Source organism: Ostrea edulis, chromosome 4 (genome assembly GCF_947568905.1).
Source record: "Ostrea edulis chromosome 4, xbOstEdul1.1, whole genome shotgun sequence".
Taxonomy (NCBI): domain Eukaryota; kingdom Metazoa; phylum Mollusca; class Bivalvia; order Ostreida; family Ostreidae; genus Ostrea; species Ostrea edulis.
In genome coordinates, this window is record NC_079167.1 from 80,795,420 (window position 1) to 80,811,770 (window position 16,351).

The 16,351-nt window shown below is 35.8% G+C and overlaps 1 protein-coding gene across 1 annotated transcript; it reads right to left on the reverse strand.

Moving 5' to 3' along the window:
- Positions 1-5,165: 5,165 nt before the first annotated feature.
- On the reverse strand, positions 5,166-8,593 carry LOC125670130 (uncharacterized). Its single transcript, XM_048905114.2, has 3 exons — positions 8,259-8,593; positions 7,922-8,144; positions 5,166-6,257 (listed from the first exon to the last, which is right to left on the reverse strand). Exons 1-3 carry the CDS (start codon positions 8,286-8,288, stop codon positions 5,308-5,310), a joined length of 1,203 nt encoding a protein of 400 aa, XP_048761071.2. The 5' UTR covers positions 8,289-8,593; the 3' UTR covers positions 5,166-5,307.
- Between the last annotated feature and the right edge of the window lie 7,758 nt (positions 8,594-16,351).

Genomic DNA, 16,351 nt, shown 5'->3' on the forward strand with positions numbered 1-16,351 from the left:
AAGTGAAGCAGATGAAATTCACATGACTGGTACATAATTAGAAGCTAACCTTTTTGCACTTAAGACTTTTTGGAAGAGTTGTCTGCCCTTTGTAAAAATAAGAAAAATCTAATTTTCTAAAAATGTGTGTGGTCAATGATTAATTTTATTTCATATTTTCATTAAGAGAAAGTGTATGTAACTTTCTACCAAGAGATTTGTATGAAAATATAATTTCTTCTTAAAATATTGTAATAAAACATGCTTTTCCCATATACCTCAATGTTAAATTCTAGGTGAAATAAAGCAAGCAGTAAACAAAATTTTGAAAATTCCTATGGTGGATTATTTTTATTTGATGAACCCTTCAAAATGATACCATGATTACAAAAATTCCACCATCCATTTATTAGATATGAAATATGGTCATTATACATTGAATACCTTAAGAAACGCGCTATTACGCTTTTGCACATGACCCTATCCGGACACCATATAATTTAGACCCGGTGGGTTCCCTGTTGAATCTAAACACTAAGGTCAAGATCATATATGTACAAGAAAATGACTATTAATTATGAGGTCAAAGGTCAAAGCTACAAATAGTTCATATCGATTAGTGAAAGGCGAAGATAACGAACAGTGATCAATCTCATAACTCCCACAAGCAATACAAGATAGTTCTGTATATCAGCACAGCTTTAGCAATAAAACTTCTTCTTTGTTTAAATCTGATTTAAAACACATTTTACTTCAACCTAGACCATTAAGTTACTGTTGAAAAATATGCTTATGGTCCACGTATTGCGATCTTTGAATAATTATATTTTGTACATCGGTCATTACACGCCGATGCTCTTACGTTCTTCGGTAGACAGACCAACAGAAGATATTGAATGAATTATCATAGTTCGTACATTCTTATTCACACACCACGACTACGCGATTATGTCACCTGAACTGCGCACTTGAACATTTTACAACAGGTTGATAAGAGAAAAAAAATGCTGAATGTAAATATCACCCATTGATATGGTTATACAATGCGTGCTGTAAATTGAATCTGCAATGGGTGTGGTGATTTAAATTCCATGTTTGTGTGTTTCTTTTTTTTTTTATAGCCTACAAATCACGCCATCCAGGTGAAGGAAGCCGTAGATACATGCAGAGTCATTGGAAACTGGTAATGAAGATATCTCGTCATGGATCGAATCAATTATCCCAAAGTTATCAAATATTACTACTGTAGCAGTATTTGACAACATCTTATGCGCAGTGGGTTTTTTTAAAAGTTTCACTGAACTACACCCTGGGGTCAAATGGAAGTTGAAAACGACATTTTGCTACATAACCTTGGTCCCCAGAACTCTTCTAACATTTTACGCAGTAGCCAAATGATGAAAATGATTGGTGGCGTCCTGTAGATGTGGTGTCCTGTAGATGTGGAATAAAGTTTCGGGATTTTCATTGTCATCCTGAAGTCCAAATGGGGGTTGAAAAACGACCATGTTGTAGAAAAAACCCTGGTTTCCAGAACTTCTCTCACATTTTAGCAGTAGACAAATCATGTTTTGGAAAATGATCGGTGTCATGTAGATATGCACTAAGGCTTCGAAATTTTAATTCTAGGGGCCAAATGGGAGTTAAAAAACATTTTTTATCTAAAAAAAAAAATTTAAAACCCAGAACTCCTCTTACATTTTAAGCATTACCCAAATCATCTTTTGGGGATGATTGATGGTGTCCTGTAGATGCTCAATAAGGTTTCGGAATTTTCATTTTCACCCTGGTGTCCAAATGTGGTTCGTTATAAACCTTGATTTCCAGAACACTGATATTTTAGCATTAAGCCAATCATGTTATGGGGGATGATCAGATGATTGGTGATGTACTGTAGATGTGCAATATGTTTTCGAAATTTTCATTTTCATCCTAGGGGCCAAATAGGAGTAAAAAAGTATTTTCAACCACAAATTAAAATATCCAATTTCCCAGAATTCCTCAAACATTTCACTCAGTAGACAAATCATCTTTGGGAAAATATTAGTGGTGTCCTGTACGTGTGCATGTTCACCTTGAGGGCCCATTGGGAGATTTAAAACACGACATTTTTCTATAGACAAAACCTGTTCCCAGAACTCCTCTTGCATTTTATGCAAAAGCCGAATCATCTTTTGGGAGATTATTGGTGGTGTCCTTTAAATGAGCAAGAAGTTTTCAGAATTTTCATTTTCACTTTGAGGGGCAAATGGCGTGGAAACCTGGTGCATAGTGCATTGTGTCTTACGCAACAAGAATGTACTGGCTTTAAAGGTTGGAACCTCATTATTTGAACAATAAACAAGATGTTCATGGGCCACTTCGCTCACCTGAGTAACCTAGCCTTGTCATTGTTCAACTGTTGTGATTTTCAAAATCTTTTCATTAATCTATCTCCTCGGGAAACATTTTGGCCCCATATTGTTGTCCACACCTAGCCCCAAAGGATTACGACATAACTGAAAATGAATTCACATAACACAGAAGGCCTCAACACCAATATGACTAGCATGACCTCGCTCTTCTGGTTACAACCAAAGATCACGATATGAAATGAAAGATCCTAAACAGAAAATATGAAAGTTCTATCTTAAATATCTCAGTAAATATTGATTAGGTAAGATTTTAAAAGGTAGGTCAAACTCCAAAGACAAGGACAAACACTATCAGCATACAGGCTCTTGATCATCTGTTGTGGCCCCACCTTACCCCCAGGAATCATATTTTCAACAATTTAAGCTTAAATCTACTCTATGGAATCTTTCATGTAAAGTAGCACATGGAAAGAACGAAAGGAAAGGCCCACAGGGGTTGTAAATCTCATGCACGATCATGTATAAAATAAAAGTCGAAACTGGTTCCGGATTTGATTGAAAATTTTATATTCTATATTTATATATGCGTTTATCAAATAGATAGTTCATACCGGAATGAAACGAAACAAGAAATGAATATTTATTTGTGAATATCTTATCGTTGTAAAATAGCTTTGTTGGAGATCGCCTAATATATTGAGAACAATCTATCGGTTCATTGCCCAACTATCTCGTTACAGTTTTCTTCTCCATTTATCGCAGATTAAATCATCTACCCCACACCTTTTCACAATGACACAATTTATCCTCTTTTGAAGAACCCCACCAACAAATGAACGTTTTGCTGGTGGAGTTTTTCTACAACAAGCACAAAAAATCTTAAATGCCATCCTTATTAAACTTTCTGTTAAAACGTGGCGTCTGTGTCTGTTAAATGATACTTGGCCTCCACGGGCACTCGACGTTTTAAATATCTATAATTAAAAAAAATGTCCTCCTGTTATGTTTACAGGAAGACATTTTTTTTTTTACAGGAAGACAAATTTTTTTATTATAGATACGTCGAGTGCCTGTGTTGGACTCGTGCTATACATTGAATAGAAACCCGTTTCATTTGAGTGAATCTATTGTTAGATTTCTCGTTTCATATCTTGATTATGTTTTTGTACTAATCTTTAATTTGATAATGGAAACTAACAAATGTCATTAAGTTCCACGCTACTTATTGCGCTACGGGCGATACGATACTACTGAGGTTAAATGCGCTACGGGCGATACGATACTACTGATGTTAAATGCGCTACGGGCGATACGATACTACTGATGTTAAATGCGCTACGGGCGATACGATACTACTGATGTTAAATGCGCTACGGGCGATACGATACTACTGATGTTAAATTTGGGACATGCATGTACGTTACAACAATAATTTTCGGGGACTCGGGAGGGAGGCTATTTTTTCGACATTTTCACCCTCATGGCAGTGGTGCCCATGAAAATTTCATCGTGATAGTGAATCTGCAATTCACAACAAATCTCAAAATGTTTAATAATTTGTCCATGGGCACAACTGCCAACATGCTCTTTGAAGGGAAAGTAATGTCAAAATGGATCACCAAAATGAGAAAACAGTGTTACTTGCCAAATAGATCATCTAATCAATAAAAAACGTTTATGTAAATTTACACTTTTCTGGCCCAGTAGTTCTTGAGAAGATTTTTAAATGACCCCACCCTATTTTTGCCTTTTTGGAATCCCCTTTATGCAAGGATGATTTGTACCAAAATTGATTGAAAATTGCCCAGTGGTTGTGGAGAAGAAGATAAAAAATGTGAAAAGTTTATGGATAGGCAGACGGACGGACTAAAAGGTAATAAGTAAAGATCACCTGCGCTTTTAGCTCAGGTGAGTTAAAATTCTATGGGTTGGGATGGCCTCAAGGCACTTGCCTATCAAAATATTCAGTGCATCTTGATATGTGCTACAGGAATAAAGATGGTTTAGAGGTTGGGACCTCAGTTGTTTCTCAACAATTATGAAATAGGTTTTGGAATGATGCTAGCTAAGGCAGTTGCCCAATAGAATGCTGAAGTAGAGAACAGGTACTCAATACATATTTTTATGCAGTAATAATATACATGTATTTTATATGGTCTACGATATGTTATGTGGTAACTATTGTGGCTTCTTTGCTAGTTACACAAGTACAACGGAGAGTATATCAAACGAGGAACACGTGCGTGTGGGTAGTACTGCCTTATGACAGCATTATTAAAAGAGGACACACGTGCGTGTGGGTAGTACTGCCTTATGACAGCATTATTAAAAGAGGACACACGTGCGTGTGGGTAGTACTGCCTTATGACAGCATTATTAAAAGAGGAACACGTGCGTGCCTTATGACAGCATTATCAAAAGAGGAACACGTGCGTGCCTTATGACAGCATTATCAAAAGAGGAACACGTGCGTGCCTTATGACAGCATTATCAAAAGAGGAACACATGCGTGTGGGTAGTACTGCCTTATGACAGCATTATTAAAAGAGGAACACGTGCGTGCCTTATGACAGCATTATCAAAAGAGGAACACGTGCGTGCCTTATGACAGCATTATCAAAAGAGGAACACGTGCGTGCCTTATGACAGCATTATCAAAAGAGGAACACGTGTGGGTAGTACTGCCTTATGACAGCATCTGGTTTTTGTTTTATTACAAGTCCGTCAATATCAGCGAGCTCTGAAGTTTAGAACATATTTGCCATTTTCCTATAAGTATATTGACTTATCGTTGACCAGAGATTTTATAAAATCAATAGAAGTGGACAATTATTTGTACTTCATTCATTTATATACAGCATCATTATTTTCTTCTGAAGACGGTTAATAAGAGCCAGTGCTGTAAATAATGACTCTCTTACATTCCGTAACTCAGCACACAGCAAAGGCGATGCCCTAGAATGACAACAAACCATTAAGTAATCGACTTAATATTGTCATATGTTTTTTCTTTAAATGCTGTCCTTTTGACGTCACCTCTGCTAATACTTCTCAGGTGTCTCCCTGGATTTGAACAGGTGTTGTCTTTAACACTACTGGTATCTTGAGATTCCGTCTGCTGCCTAGTCTGTTGCTTATCATCCACCACGTCATAGTGTACCGTGAGGTAATCTGACTCCTGGCAGTGCTTTTTTCGCTCGCGAAACGAGGAAGATCCAAGTTCTTCAGATGAATTAGATTCCATTGGTGAGTCATAATAATTTTTCACACCGAGTAGTTTTCGTCTAAATTTTTCTTTCACGTGTCTGCAGAAACACGTAAACGTAATTCGCTGGACTTTAGCCATTTCTTTTACGAAACTACTGTGGTGTTCTTCCAAGGCTTCCATCATACTGGGAAAAGTAGCAGGATTTGCGCTCAATTGTTGACAAAACTTGGTCCACTGTGTTGCACCATTATCGCACCCCAGAATGCTTTCCGCTACTATTACATCTATCAATTTTTTCTGGTAGAACGTGTCAATTATTTCACACACCCTTACATTGTTTCGTATTCTACATACTACACATTTCATATCATCGCCTTCAATAATATGTTCTTCTTGCAGCTTTGAATCAAAAGCATCTTGTAATCGTTTTGCAAGTTGTGGATATTCCTCATCAAGAGAGTTAATGAAATGTTGGAAGCATTGCTTATCACGACTCTGTAACCGGAACAGAAAAGCACGTGTCTGACTTACTCTGGTGTCCTCCACCCCCACACTAGACCTTGTATTCCGAATTGCCTCCGCTTCGCTGGATTGTAAAACTTTATTCTGCACTAAATTGTCCAAAATATTTGTGCTGCATAGATCAATGTCCATAAGTTGTTTATGTTCTCCTCTAAGTACGTCTTTATGGATATCAATGTCAGATGTGGCCAGGACTAATAAAATAAAATAACAGGAATATCACTCATCATTTACTTCATTTTACTTGTGGGTTTATATATATATATATATATATATAGAGAGAGAGAGAGAGAGAGAGAGAGAGAGAGAGAGAGAGATGTAGTGTAAAATTAATTATGATGAAAAAGCAGGAAAATATGCAGTTCCAACTAAATTATATTTCGGAACTGCATATTTTCCTGCTATTTTATTTTGATTAGATATTATATATATACATGTATATATATAGAGAGAGAGAGAGAAAGAGAGAGAGATTCACACATCCATCCTGGAAAACAGGAATTCGTGATTGTGTTTATTCCATGAACTAAACAGAAATAAAACTCCACGCGAGAAGTTATCACATGCCAATTTCTATCACAGAAGTTAAAAGGAGGTATGCTACACCAGAGAAATTTGATGTAGATGAAAAGTGTAGGATATGTACAAAAATATTTTGAATTTGAAAATTTTCAAATTTACTTTATTTTGTCAAAAAATACAGTTTTAGTAGAAGGTAATCTGAAAAAAATTTAAAACGTCTGCTGGACTCGAACCTGCGACCTACAGTTCAGCAGTCGGTATTCTAACCTACTGAGCTACTCGGATAGGTATTTAAATGGAAAAGGAAAAGTCAAATATTGCTGATATCGATTTTGTCATCCATGTTTTTAAAGGAAGTCAGCCATTATGACGATGTAGAGTACTACCTTAATTAAGTCTATTAGAACACATGAAAAAAATCAAGGTGACCACCAATTAAAACGAAGGGCTTCTCAATGACTATGAAAAATTGATTTCCTAAAACAAAATAAAATCTAATCTCACTTAAAATTGATTTCATTCTCTAAAATGTTCGTAATGTAAATTTGAGAGATTCAAATTAGTACTTCTTTGTACTTTTAACTATCGAACTGTATATTTAAATGACATTCCTTCTTCAGGTCTAGTGGTAATCCTACGGCACAGGTTCGAATGTTCCAAGTCCGAAATGTGCGTTTCAGTCTTCTATCAAGTAATCGTTTTTGACATTTCTAAATTTTGGTTAAGCACCTTGTCACTTTCTGGTAGATTGATTGATTAAATGATTGAATATTGTTTAACGCCCCTCTCGAGAATATTTCACTCATAAGGAGACGTCACCATTACCGGTGAAGGGCTGCAAAATTTAGGCCTATGCTCGGCGTTTATGGCCTTTGAGCAGGGAGGGATCTTTATCGTACCACACCTGCTGTTGCACGGGGACTCGGTTTTTGCGGTTTCATCCGAAGGACCGCCCCATTTAGTCGCTTCTAGCGGCAAGCAAGGGGTACTGAGGACCTATTTTAACCCGGATCCCCACGGGATACTTTCTGGTAGAATACACAGGTTTCTGTTTCTTTATATATTGACTCTTTTCTTAGCTATGTCGTGAACTTTGCAAAGTATATAGAGACTCATCTTCACTAACTTTTCTAGAAGTGAAGTAGGTCATAAAATCGTAAACCCTGGTTAGCGAAAATGAGATAGATTTATTTGTTACAAGGTCCAATAAGCACGAACTATTTGGTAGAATTCTATATGTGCGGATAAATGAAATCAGAACCCAATTTTTAACAGATCAGCATAATGCTCGCGTGCAACAGTCTCTTCATGTTTTCACAGAAACAGATCATCTTACTGTCAGAGCATATGGACATGATTGATCCACTGCTGAAGTCCCCGGATGACAATGAAGTCCGGATATGAGGTACTGTGTGTGATCCTACTATGTAGCTTTGGATGTTGTTCATTTGACCTTTCATTTCGGTCATTTGAGTTTTGAGTTCTTGAAGTACGCATGCATTACTTTTGAAGTCGCTGAGTTCCTGAAGGAGCTTGTCTATGGTTTCCGACGAACAACCCTGAGAGTAATATGTAGAGTGTATCAGAATAATGCGTTTACATCTGATCAGCGCATGTGATACTTTCTAAGATGACAGTTTTAAAAAAGATGCATAGCATGAATTCTACCCTACCTGAATGACTTCCGCTCGGTCCGTTGCCATATTCTATATTTTACATCGTTTTGATGGTTGGTGTTAAAAACTCGTCATTAATCCATTTCAACACCATTTCTAAAACGTGTATTTCATAACCAGGAAGTGACGATGTAATTTCCTGAATTCTATTTTCGATTTTATTGAAGGTGACGGGGTGTCCAAATTTTACATCACTCATACCTTTGTAAACAAAAATGTCATTTTAATGTGCTCGAGCACAACAGGTAAAATCTTTATGGTGGAAGTTCCGGTTAAGTCCGAAAAAGTTCAAATAGAAACAACTACCACCCCGCAAGGAAATTGATAGCAAGCAAGTGGTATTTACAATCTTAATAGAGGACAGACAGATTTATATTTGCTTCCTTGCTTCAAGATATCAATTTCATTTTTGAACTTTTATTTACGAAAATAAACATGTGGTTTTGTAAATACTTGTACATAAAGAAGAAAATATGCCTAATTGGCATACCATACATCTTTAATTTCATCATCCATGTTGTACAGTGTATTTAATGTCTTATGAACCACGAGTAATTGTTTCAAATAGTGAGTATACGGCTTGAAAAAGTTTAACATTTTTATTTCTAGATAGTAATGTAAAGTTAACAAGGAAGACAACAAATATATATTAGTAGGCCGTTCTTGGTACACTGACTTTGCCTACGGATTACTCCGTTTACCTTGTCAAAATACACGACTCACGGCGGATGTGGCCAGTCAAAAGGATGTGCTTACTCCTCCTAGGCAACATCTATTTTGTATTGCTTATACATGTTATGAGATTGATCACTGTTCGTTATCTTCACCTTACATGAAGGAGTTATGAGATTGATCACTGTTCGTTATCTTAACCTCTCTGTGCAATGCTAGCATATTTGGTGTAGGAAAATAAATTTTGACATGGAAGCATTGAGAGCATTTTCTGAATTCATAACTATAAACCATTCCTTAAAAGAATGTCCATTAATTACAATTCATTAGTCTTGATGTTTACATCTAGTTTGCTATTAGTGTTCAGCCATCATCTACAAAATATTACTCTTGGTGTCTACTTCACACTGTCCAGTCATCGAGTACACTCTTGGTGCCTAATGATGATTTGTGATTAGTGTTTATGCATCGTCTAAGATGCACCACACTTTGTGTCTACTTCTGATTTGTATCACCGGTCGCGGTAGCTCAGTGGTAGAGCGTTCAGCCCGTAACCGGGGGGTCGTGAGTTCGAGTCCCGCTCGTGCAATGGCCACGTCATCCAAGACGTTAACAGGTGGTGATTGCTCCTGCGCAAAACGCTTGGCATTTACATGTAGAAGTGAGAATCACGGGTTTTTTCGGATATGACCTTAAAACGGAGGTCCCGTGTCGCGTCAAGCTTTAGCATGTTAAAGAAGTCTTACTGCTACGACCTTGAGCAGGTACATCTAATTTGTGGTACTGAAAATTGTAAAATAGGATAGTAAAATCATTAAGAATCACTATTTATTAAAATCCAATAACCCCACGTACAGTGTAGCAACATTTAGGCCTAGGTTTGGCGCTTGCGGCTTTTGAGCAGGGGATATCTTTATCGTGCCACACCTGCTGTGACACGGGGCCTCGGTTTTTGCGCCCCATTTAGTCACCTCTTTAGCCCCATTTAATCACCTCTTACGACAAGCAAGGGGGTACTGAGGACCTATTCTAAACCGGATCCCCACGGGATTTGTTAATAGATAATACGTCGTCGATATATATCTAAATATCAAATTGAAGGCCACAGCAAGAGATTCTTTCTTCTTCAATAAATCCTGCTTCATAGGAATATATAAACAGGTCAGCTAACAAAGGACACAATTCGTGCCCATGGGAATTCCAACAGACTGTAGGAAGACCTGCTGGTAACCAAAGACTACGACGATATTGTCAATGAGGAACTCCAGCATATTTTTTTTAATTTCAACTTCAGAGTACTTGTGCGTGGAATCAGAGTGGCGTTTAACAAAGTAATTTTTTTTTTGGATGACTGTGCTTTGCGTTTTCCATTTTTGTTGAAGAAGCAACTGTCCATGGTGTAAAACATTCTAGTCTTTAATTTATCGCGAGGAATGGTCTTTTAAAGTGTGAAAAGTAATACGTTTTGATGTTGTTGATTTGAGGAAAGTTTTGCGATTTCAAGTTTACTAAAATTTCTTTAGAATTTTTTTGAATGCATATTTGATTTACACCACTTCTGGCATATGTAGTCGCACAGTAAGTTTGAAGTTTCTCCATCGCAGCTGTTAATATTTTCGTGAGGAGCAAAGATAAGGGCTTGGTAGAGCACTTACTGGATCCAGTAATGTATCTTTTTGTAAGGGTTTTTATGACGCTTGGGAATCCAGTATAGGTACAGTAACGCATATTCATCCGACCCATTGACTGGGATATTAAATGTGTCTAAAACTGAAACATGGTTCTGAAGAATTTCGTCTTTTGAAAGGACAGTTAGTGTATTAGTACGATTACCAAAAGTGGAATTAATGCCAAATTCGTTTAAAATGCAGTTGTAATAATGAGCCTTACAAAAGAAAATCTTGTTACAAGCTTTGTCATCTGAAACCAAAACATGTTCCTTATGTAACCTATTTAATTCTTTTATCACTTCGGGGCTACTAAACACAGAAGGATAGATGTACGTACGTTTGTTTTAATATGTTTAATGCGTAATTTTGATATTCCTCTTATACTTTTAATCCATTGTGACAATGTATCAAGTTCTTTTTCATATCGTCTGGCATAATCCTCGACAGAATTCATAATAGAGAAGTTCTGTCGCCAATTAAAATACCGAGGATCTCTGTATTTTGGACCTTTTAGAATAAGTGATTTGAGGTCCTCATTTTCAACTATATCGACATCACCAGTAATGACATCTCTAGCTGGGATAGGATTAGGCAGAAGGTGGAGTTTATAGGATAAGACTTCTCCTGAAGACCACCATCTTCTCACGTGTGAAAGAACATTCTAGTCCACGCTTCTATATGTAGTGAATATATAATGTGAACTTCAAAGCACCATTACAATGTAACCCCTGAGACCAGGTGGTTTAATGTTTTAAACTAAATTCATTAGTGTCTCAAATAATGATCATAACAACTGCATGTATGTATAGCTAGACCACTGAAGTGAGCATTGTGGTCCATGAACCACTATATTGTTCGAAAGCCTTCGTAGAACCAGAAAGAACTATGTTAAACACTGGTAAATGAGTTGCTCAGCCATTCTTTTAGAGTGCTGACGTGACACTATTTTTAGAACGGGAATTTCCACACATGCACTGGAGACGAAATGTATTCGTTTAATTTTTTTTTTTTCATTGTTACCAAAAATAAACACAACCAAAGATATGAATAAAATAAATTTAATTTAAAGAAACAATACAAATAGTGATGATCTGGTAGAATAGTCAACTTGATGACGTAGAACATTGACTAGACAGATAATTGTCTGCTTTACGTAAAAACATGACGGAGCACTTGGCGATGTTTTTATCTTGGAGACATGAAATTGAACTGCTTCATATGGAGCTCAACGGGGGCGATTTTGATGAAGAGGTATCAAGCTTTTTACTTGATATTGAAATGGAGCCTAGTCGCATTACACGGTACCGTTGATAAACGCACAAGGTCAAGAAAAGAATTATTAGTTTCATTTCTAATTCACTAGTGGAGATTCCAAACAAGATATGATAGATATGCTAATGTTATGCGTGATACCAGTAAATGCATGAACAATTCCTTAAACATCAACTCGTAAATGGAAAGTTATTTTTATTCATGTTGAAATAGCCATAGATTTAAACATAGACCTAGTTTGTTTTTTTATTGTGTGTATAACATTCCCTTGTAAGGTATATCTGCATTGTAAAGCACCTTTGAGCGTACATGGTGTATGAAAAGGGTGCTATATAAATATGGTATTATTATTATTATTGAATATTTCCCCAAACTTAACATATTTATATTCCACTTTTCCTACAAAGGTTTAAAACACTAGAGTTGTACGTAAAGTTGGTGGAAGGGGAGCTCTGACGCTGTGTACTTATTTATACAGTGATTGTAATTAACAGCGTCCATTAATTACATGTATACCGAAATAAAGTGATTGTATCTAACAGCGTCCAGTAATATACCGAAATAAAGTGATTGTAAGTAACAGCGTCCAGTAATATACCGAAATAAAGTGATTGTAAGTAACAGCGTCCAGTAATATACCGAAATAAAGTGATTGTAAGTAACAGCGTCCAGTAATATACCGAAATAAAGTGATTGTATCTAACAGCGTCCAGTAATATACCGAAATAAAGTGATTGTAAGTAACAGTGTCCAGTAATATACCGAAATAAAGTGATTGTAAGTAACAGCGTCCAGTAATATACCGAAATAAAGTGATTGTATCTAACAGCGTCCAGTAATATACCGAAATAAAGTGATTGTATCTAACAGCGTCCAGTAATATACCGAAATAAAGTGATTGTAACTAACAATGTCCAGTAATATACCGAAATAAAGTGATTGTAAGTAACAGTGTCCAGTAATATACCGAAATAAAGTGATTGTAAGTAACAGCGTCCAGTAATATACCGAAATAAAGTGATTGTATCTAACAGTGTCCAGTAATATACCGAAATAAAGTGATTGTATCTAACAGCGTCCAGTAATATACCGAAATAAAGTGATTGTATCTAACAGCGTCCAGTAATATACCGAAATAAAGTGATTGTATCTAACAGCGTCCATTAATTACATGTATACCGAAATAAAGTGATTGTATCTAACAGCGTCCAGTAATATACCGAAATAAAGTGATTGTAAGTAACAGCGTCCAGTAATATACCGAAATAAAGTGATTGTATCTAACAGCGTCCAGTAATATACCGAAATAAAGTGATTGTATCTAACAGCGTCCAGTAATATACCGAAATAAAGTGATTGTATCTAACAGCGTCCAGTAATTACATGTATACCGAAATAAAGTGATTGTAACTAACAGCGTCCAGTAATTACATGTATACCGAAATAAAGTAATTGTATCTAACAGCGTCCAGTAATATACCGAAATAAAGTGATTGTAAGTAACAGCGTCCAGTAATTACATGTATACCGAAATAAAGTGATTGTAATTAACAGCGTCCAGTAATATACCGAAATAAAGTGATTGTAAGTAACAGCGTCCAGTAATATACCGAAATAAAGTGATTGTAACTAACAGCGTCCAGTAATATACCGAAATAAAGTGATTGTAAGTAACAGCGTCCAGTAATATACCGAAATAAAGTGATTGTAAGTAACAGTGTCCAGTAATATACCGAAATAAAGTGATTGTAAGTAACAGCGTCCAGTAATATACCGAAATAAAGTGATTGTATCTAACAGCGTCCAGTAATTACATGTATACCGAAATAAAGTGATTGTAATTAACAGCGTCCAGTAATATACCGAAATAAAGTGATTGTATCTAACAGCGTCCAGTAATATACCGAAATAAAGTGATTGTATCTAACAGCGTCCAGTAATATACCGAAATAAAGTGATTGTATCTAACAGCGTCCAGTAATTACATGTATACCGAAATAAAGTGATTGTATCTAACAGCGTCCAGTAATATACCGAAATAAAGTGATTGTATCTAACAGCGTCCAGTAATATACCGAAATAAAGTGATTGTAAGTAACAGCGTCCAGTAATATACCGAAATAAAGTGATTGTATCTAACAGCGTCCAGTAATATACCGAAATAAAGTGATTGTAAGTAACAGCGTCCAGTAATATACCGAAATAAAGTGATTGTAACTAACAGCGTCCAGTAATATACCGAAATAAAGTGATTGTATCTAACAGCGTCCAGTAATATACCGAAATAAAGTGATTGTAAGTAACAGCGTCCAGTAATATACCGAAATAAAGTGATTGTAAGTAACAACGTCCAGTAATATACCGAAATAAAGTGATTGTAAGTAACAGCGTCCAGTAATTACATGTATACCGAAATAAAGTGATTGTATCTAACAGCGTCCAGTAATTACATGTATACCGAAATAAAGTGATTGTAAGTAACAACGTCCAGTAATATACCGAAATAAAGTGATTGTATCTAACAGCGTCCAGTAATATACCGAAATAAAGTGATTGTATCTAACAGCGTCCAGTAATATACCGAAATAAAGTGATTGTATCTAACAGCGTCCAGTAATATACCGAAATAAAGTGATTGTATCTAACAGTGTCCAGTAATATACCGAAATAAAGTGATTGTAAGTAACAGTGTCCAGTAATATACCGAAATAAAGTGATTGTAAGTAACAGTGTCCAGTAATATACCGAAATAAAGTGATTGTAACTAACAGCGTCCAGTAATATACCGAAATAAAGTGATTGTATCTAACAGCGTCCAGTAATATACCGAAATAAAGTAATTGTATCTAACAGCGTCCAGTAATATACCGAAATAAAGTGATTGTATCTAACAGCGTCCAGTAATATACCGAAATAAAGTGATTGTAAGTAACAATGTCCAGTAATATACCGAAATAAAGTGATTGTATCTAACAGCGTCCAGTAATATACCGAAATAAAGTGATTGTATCTAACAGCGTCCAGTAATATACCGAAATAAAGTGATTGTAACTAACAGCGTCCAGTAATTACATGTATACCGAAATAAAGTGATTGTAAGTAACAGCGTCCAGTAATATACCGAAATAAAGTGATTGTATCTAACAGCGTCCAGTAATATACCGAAATAAAGTGATTGTATCTAACAGCGTCCAGTAATATACCGAAATAAAGTGATTGTATCTAACAGCGTCCAGTAATATACCGAAATAAAGTGATTGTAAGTAACAGCGTCCAGTAATATACCGAAATAAAGTGATTGTATCTAACAGCGTCCAGTAATATACCGAAATAAAGTAATTGTATCTAACAGCGTCCAGTAATATACCGAAATAAAGTGATTGTATCTAACAGCGTCCAGTAATTACATGTATACCGAAATAAAGTGATTGTATCTAACAGCGTCCAGTAATATACCGAAATAAAGTGATTGTATCTAACAGCGTCCATTAATTACATGTATACCGAAATAAAGTGATTGTATCTAACAGCGTCCAGTAATATACCGAAATAAAGTGATTGTAACTAACAGCGTCCAGTAATATACCGAAATAAAGTGATTGTATCTAACAGCGTCCAGTAATATACCGAAATAAAGTGATTGTATCTAACAGTGTCCAGTAATTACATGTATACCGAAATAAAGTGATTGTATCTAACAGCGTCCAGTAATATACCGAAATAAAGTGATTGTAAGTAACAGCGTCCAGTAATATACCGAAATAAAGTGATTGTAAGTAACAGCGTCCAGTAATTACATGTATACCGAAATAAAGTGATTGTAACTAACAGCGTCCAGTAATTACATGTATACCGAAATAAAGTAATTGTATCTAACAGCGTCCAGTAATATACCGAAATAAAGTGATTGTATCTAACAGCGTCCAGTAATATACCGAAATAAAGTGATTGTATCTAACAGCGTCCAGTAATATACCGAAATAAAGTGATTGTATCTAACAGCGTCCAGTAATATACCGAAATAAAGTGATTGTAAGTAACAGTGTCCAGTAATATACCGAAATAAAGTGATTGTATCTAACAGCGTCCAGTAATATACCGAAATAAAGTGATTGTATCTAACAGCGTCCAGTAATATACCGAAATAAAGTGATTGTATCTAACAGCGTCCAGTAATTACATGTATACCGAAATAAAGTGATTGTAAGTAACAGCGTCCAGTAATTACATGTATACCGAAATAAAGTGATTGTAACTAACAGCGTCCAGTAATTACATGTATACCGAAATAAAGTGATTGTAAGTAACAGCGTCCAGTAATATACCGAAATAAAGTGATTGTAAGTAACAGCGTCCAGTAATATACCGAAATAAAGTGATTGTAACTAACAGCGTCCAGTAATATACCGAAATAAAGTGATTGTAAGTAACAGTGTCCAGTAATATACCGAAATAAAGTGATTGTATCTAACAGCG

Excerpts from the sequence above, each read along its gene's own strand:
- LOC125670130 (XM_048905114.2), bottom strand. The coding sequence starts at position 8,288 with ATGGCAACGGACCGAGCGGAAGTCATTCAG. Across the intron at positions 8,145-8,258 it reads ACCGAGCGGAAGTCATTCAG|GGTTGTTCGTCGGAAACCAT; the intron begins GTAGGGTAGAAT and ends TATTACTCTCAG. Across the intron at positions 6,258-7,921 it reads CATGTCCATATGCTCTGACA|TCCTGGCCACATCTGACATT; the intron begins GTAAGATGATCT and ends TTATTTTATTAG.